The 5,772-nt window shown below is 41.8% G+C and overlaps 1 protein-coding gene across 1 annotated transcript; it reads left to right on the top strand.

Moving 5' to 3' along the window:
* The first annotated feature begins 1,164 nt into the window (after positions 1-1,164).
* On the top strand, positions 1,165-5,419 carry Cfl2 (cofilin 2). The gene is made up of 4 exons (XM_004867572.4): positions 1,165-1,302; positions 2,301-2,608; positions 2,720-2,796; positions 2,883-5,419. Exons 1-4 carry the CDS (start codon positions 1,300-1,302, stop codon positions 2,993-2,995), a joined length of 501 nt encoding a protein of 166 aa, XP_004867629.1. The 5' UTR covers positions 1,165-1,299; the 3' UTR covers positions 2,996-5,419.
* The last annotated feature ends 353 nt before the right edge of the window (positions 5,420-5,772 follow it).

Genomic DNA, 5,772 nt, shown 5'->3' with positions numbered 1-5,772 from the left:
AGAGAGACTAAAATTTAAAGCCTAAAAGGGTCTTAAAGATAACGTAGCATGAGCTTGTTGTACATGGTGAACCTGAGGTCCCAGGTTAAGACACAAGGCAGTGCCAGGAACAACACCCGAGTTTCCCAACCCCAGCCCAGAATTTCTGCCTGCACACCACAGTTCTGGCTGTTTCTTTCAAAGTTTGCCTGCGTTTGTCTGCTCTGTTCCCAACTCTTTCACACAATAACAATTCTACCTGTTTAGGTTGGGTGTGATTGTGTATGCCTATAGTCCCAGTACTGAGGAGGCTGAGGCAGGAGGATCCCCCGAGTTTGAAGCCAGCCTGGGGTTCACAGTGAGCTCAAGACCAGCCTCGGCTGCATAGAGAGAGGTCTCAAAAAAAAAAAAAAAAAAAAGCTAAAGGATAATGAACTGCATCTTCCTTTCATTATAAAGGATAACCACATAGTGTTTCATTTGTAAATTTTCATTATAAAGTCACAGTGTTAAATCTCTATGAAAAATTTCCCGAAGATATAGAGTAACCGTTTTTCTATGATAAATGAGATACCTATTTATCCAAAAAAGTGGAGAAGTCGCCCTGGCTCGGGTGTGACCGCCCACGGCGGGACCGTTCCACTCTTGGGCGGGGCTGGGCTCCACGAAGACTCCTGAGGCGAGGGTGGCTCAGGTCCTCAGAGGGAGGTCGGAACGTAAAAGGTGTCACCGAGGAGCGCTGCTACCTAGGCCCCAATCACTATTTTAACTAGAGAATTTTGAAGTTATTTTAGTTACTTTTCATCTCTGCGTATCATTTTGTTTTTGCTAAGTCCTTCAGCCAACTGAGTAAGCCCCGACAGTGTTTATTCCCGGTTAGCCAAGAAGGATCTGAACAATTCCCGCGAATTTGGGGCTTTCTCAAAGAGACTCGCAACGCTGACATTCAGCCCCCTTCGGTGGGTACCACGGGTGAAGGAGAGACAGCTCGCGGGAGCAACGCCCCTCGGAAAGCCCAGCACATTCCCAGCCGGCGGTGGGCGGTGCCCGGGACTGGGCTCGCTCCCCAGGTCCGGCCGAGGACTTGCGGTTGCGGGGCCGGGGCGGGGGCGGGCCGAAGCCCGAGGGGCCGGGGTCGGGGCGTGGCGGGCGGGGCCGGACGTTCCCACGTGAGGCCCCGCCCTGCGGCTCGCCGGCCCCGCCCCCCGGGGCTGCAGCTCCCGGCGTGCTCCGCACTCGCCGCCGCCTGCCCCTCCTCTCCTCCTGCCAGTGCCGCTGAGCCCGAGCCCGAGCCGCCGCCGCAGTCACACCGTGGGCACTATGGTAAGGCGGGAGCGCTGGCCAGGAGGCTGGGGCGCGCCGAGCAGAGACCCCGGCGCGGCCCTGGGAGCGAGGCCGCCATTTTAGTCTGGTTTAGGCTGCGGAGGTGGGCGCCCTGCGCTGCGGCCCGACCGCTTCTCCGGCCGGCGGGCCGGCCAGTCCTCCCGCAGTCAGGCCGGGCTCTGCGGCGGCTCAGATTCCTGGGGGCGGGGAGGCCCGGCGGGCGCGGGCGGACGCGGGTCTGGGGCGGGCGGGCGCCAGGGCGCAGGAGGGTCGGCGAGGTGATGCCCGGCGCGTGCCGCGTTTGCCCTTTGCGTTCTCGTTTGCCGTAACACACGCCCTCTAAAATTGCCGTGTTTTGAAGGCTTCTGGTCAGGGTCTAGATGTCCTGTAATAAAACCCAAAGGAGAAGATTAAGGAGCTGGAACAACTTTGAAAAATATTTCCCCGCGGCCAAAAGCTTTTCCACTAGACCCGTTAGTTCTCGAGAGCCTGCCTGTGAGCGGCAGGGGTAATTAATGTTGTAGCTGTGGGCGGCTGGAGTCTACACTTGATTCTCTCCTTATGAGGAAACGCCAGTGGCTAGGATTACTTTAAAGAAAAAAAAAATAGTAGAAGCATTCACTGAAATCCAGAATGTTTTTTTAAGGCCTGCAGAGTTGACACAATACAGAAGGTATTTTTGTGCTGTTCCTGAAGCTCTGACATCACCCAGTGAAATAGGAAACATTTCGGGGATGGGACAACTTGTGTTTGTCTCTTTCAGTCCACCTTCCATTTGCTTTTTTCTCCACACTCCTTTAAGAAGGATGAATGGGCAGGATGAATTAGAATCCTTTTGTGTGCTTTATACGGATTCTTGAAAATGTGACAAATCTGTTTGGATTACTTGCATGGATTCCAACAATTTTTAACCTCTGGAGAAAAGTGAATCCTCTCTAGGCAAACAATTTTGGCTAAAACCAGAATACTTGTTCTGAACTACTATTCCTTATTTTCAGGCATCTGGAGTTACAGTGAATGATGAAGTCATCAAAGTTTTTAATGATATGAAAGTAAGGAAATCTTCTACACAAGAGGAGATCAAAAAGCGAAAGAAAGCAGTTCTCTTCTGCTTAAGCGACGACAAAAGACAAATAATTGTAGAGGAAGCAAAGCAGATCTTGGTGGGTGACATTGGTGATACTGTAGAGGACCCCTACACATCTTTTGTGAAGTTGCTACCTCTGAATGATTGCCGATATGCTTTGTACGATGCCACATACGAAACAAAAGAGTCTAAGAAAGAAGACCTAGTATTTATATTCTGGTGTGTAAAAACAAAAGAAAAAAGTACTTTTAAAATGCAAGGATTATTATTATCACAGTCAGTTTCGCCTTTTTCTAGTAAGTGAGATTCAACAATTTTTTTTTCCTGTAGGGCTCCTGAAAGTGCACCGTTAAAAAGCAAGATGATTTATGCTAGCTCTAAAGATGCCATTAAAAAGAAATTTACAGGTACAAACTTTGACTATTTTGCGCAGAGAAATTACTGTTTCCTAATTATAATAAGGTAATGAGTTGGTTTTTTTTTTCCTTTTCAGGTATTAAACACGAGTGGCAAGTAAATGGCTTGGATGATATTAAGGACCGTTCAACACTTGGAGAGAAACTGGGAGGCAATGTAGTAGTTTCACTTGAAGGAAAACCATTGTAAAATAGACAGTCAAGTGCCATCTGGATCATAGGGGCTTTCATTTTTCCAGCTGAGTCCATTGGAGTAGTATTAGTTTTTGTTTTTTGTTTTTTTCCCTTTCCACTGGACCCTTCCAACACAATGAATGAAGGAGATGCCATTCATTTAAGCAGCTTGTCAGTGATTGCCATTAGACTGTTTAATACCATTACTTTTGTGGTTACTTTTATGTACAACCCAAGGAATGCCTTCCCATCTTATGTTAGCCAAAACAACTGGTTATATGCCTCCTTTGCTGCAAGCACTACAGTGAATGTGATTGTCAATGTGACTAGTTTAGAATACTGCAGAGGATAAGCTAATTGAATGCCTTGAAAGTATTAGCCACTGGTCAGATGGTAAACTTTTTTCAGTATTATTTATAGTTGCACATGATTGCAGTTCTGTGAGGCGCACAGCATTCATACACCTCACCTGCCTTGGCAAGCCTATTTTTTGTGACATGGCAGCACAGATATAACACTATGCATTAAAAGCACTTTTTTGTAAGGAGTTTAATCCTCTGAAAATGCCAATTAAGTTTCATTAACTGTGTCATCAGTTTATCCTAGTACCTCAGTGTTCATTCCTGTTACCTGTGTATCTTTAAATAGCTGTTACAGTATTAATGCCTTTGTGTTTTCTGTTGAGTGTACACTACTGAATAAGTGTAGAAGTTTTATGTTTACCATGTGAGTCTTGCAACACTAAAGATAGTTTAAATATCAGTCATGATGGCAATTTCTGTATAAAAGAGCCTTAAATGGAACATTGTTTTGAGATCAAACTCCCTACCCTCACAAAAATGGCCACGTTGCAATAAAAAGTGTGGCATATTATAGAATGTTGCCTTGTTTTCCTTGGAAATTTTCCAAAATGTTACGTGGAACAACTTTTAGGTAAACAGCTATTAATGTCTCTGCATTGGTCATTTGAGAACTTTTTTGTATGATTTTCATGTGTGATATTTTCCAGATTTCTTGAATTTCTTTGGTTTAAAAAAATACCCTTAAGCCACTTAATACAAAATACCATCCTTAAAAAGTGGTACTTTTATAAACATGTTTATTTTAATATGGAGATTAGAGTGGTTTGGTTTTTTTTTTTTTGCACTTTGACATAAGTACTCTTGAATATCTCGTTTGTTCTCTGAATAAATTAAGATAGTTTTTAAATTCATATTTACATTTCTGAATAGTAGGAGGAAGTTTTTTGTGGTTATTTGGTCATAATGAAAATAAGTTATAAAATGTTCTTCAAAAGTGATATTTCTGATGTTTAGGAACATTCAGCTACTATTCCTTAATATATTTTCCAAATTGAATTGGGAAAAGGAATTTGTATAGCAGTCTTAAACATTAGTAGTGGGATTTGGCCCTGGTCCAGATTGCTCTCCTTATGGAGAATTTGATCTACTCAGTGTGAGCACTTTGCTGTTAGCCAGAGCTATTTATGGCAAACACATGCTTTTGTATCTTGTCATAGTTATCCACAAATGGCAAAACTGGATTTGATTCTACCGGTATGCAAAACAGGCATGCTAGTAACTGGTCAGTCATAGCTCAGAATTTAACCCCATAGTTCTAAAGAGTTTTTATCAGAAAACAGGAATTGTCCCTTTTTTAAAAAATTGCATTAAATATGTGAAAGTAATTGAGTATAATTAGATTTTTCCCCCCATACTTTGAAAGATTTTTCAGGTGAGAATAGTAAAACAGGTTAAATGTCTAGGCTTGCATTTATAATTGTGTGAATGGCTTGGGATCTTTTTGCCCTGCACAATTTTATTTCAGGCTTCCAGCTGTCCCTGTGAGTTGCCCTGGGCATTTCAGTGGCTTTTTGGTAAGGCCAAACTAAGCAAGCCATGAGAATATTAATGTGTACTAAACCATATATGTAACTGATACACATACTGTGAAATTTTTCATTATTTCATTGTTCTAATAATAAGGGACTTCTAAAAAATCAGTTATGTAATATCTTTTGTTTCTATAGCTGATTCAATGTCCTGTGTCTCTGTATAACAGAGGTTAGATACTGCTTTAAACTGATAACTTTGATTGGTTAGATTGACAAAAACAATATAGTTCATCTTTGAACTACACTTTTGGGCATAGAGCCACAAATAATGATATAATTAATGATGGATGGATCACATGTTGAGACTAATTGGCATTTGAAATGATCTTATTTTATAATTTACAGTGAAATGTTTCAGTTAGCTTTAAAAAGTATACGGTGCTAATTAGTAAAATATTGACAGTATTTTACTGCTGGCTTGCAAAATTATAAGATTAAAGAATAAAATGTATGAAAATATTTAAAGCTGTTGCGATGTGTTTACTTACACTTTGGAACACTAAATGTTGAAAAACTAATTGCAGATTAAAAGCACCATTATCCATGGCCTCTTTTTTTGGAGTTTTTCTTGATGTATTTTCTCATTTACTGATTCTAGTTTTCTTTGAAAACTAAATGTTGAAGCAATTAATTTTAACATTTTCAGACAAATGTGAACAGTTGGCATTTGTCCCAAACTGGCTCTCAGCTGTCGTTTTCCATCATTATGTAAAATAGTGTGGCCAGCGTTGTGTATTTAATGTGCCTTTTTACTTCATTAGATGAAAAGCCTCTTACTAGGTTTGAGTTTCTCTGATACAGATCCTTTGAAACAACTAATTTATGGGATCTTAGCTAGTAGGCTTTGGGAGAAAACTCTTCAAAATGTTTAAAGAAGTAAATCTCCCCAGTGATAAACC

This window comes from Heterocephalus glaber, unplaced genomic scaffold (assembly GCF_053883595.1).
Source record: "Heterocephalus glaber isolate CG9 unplaced genomic scaffold, H.glaber_assembly_v1.0 deba00001662, whole genome shotgun sequence".
Lineage (NCBI taxonomy): Eukaryota > Metazoa > Chordata > Mammalia > Rodentia > Bathyergidae > Heterocephalus > Heterocephalus glaber.
This window is presented reverse-complemented; position numbering and strand designations above follow the sequence as displayed.

Excerpts from the sequence above, each read along its gene's own strand:
- Cfl2 (XM_004867572.4), top strand. Across the intron at positions 2,609-2,719 it reads GACCTAGTATTTATATTCTG|GGCTCCTGAAAGTGCACCGT; the intron begins GTGTGTAAAAAC and ends TTTTTCCTGTAG. Across the intron at positions 2,797-2,882 it reads CATTAAAAAGAAATTTACAG|GTATTAAACACGAGTGGCAA; the intron begins GTACAAACTTTG and ends TTTCCTTTTCAG.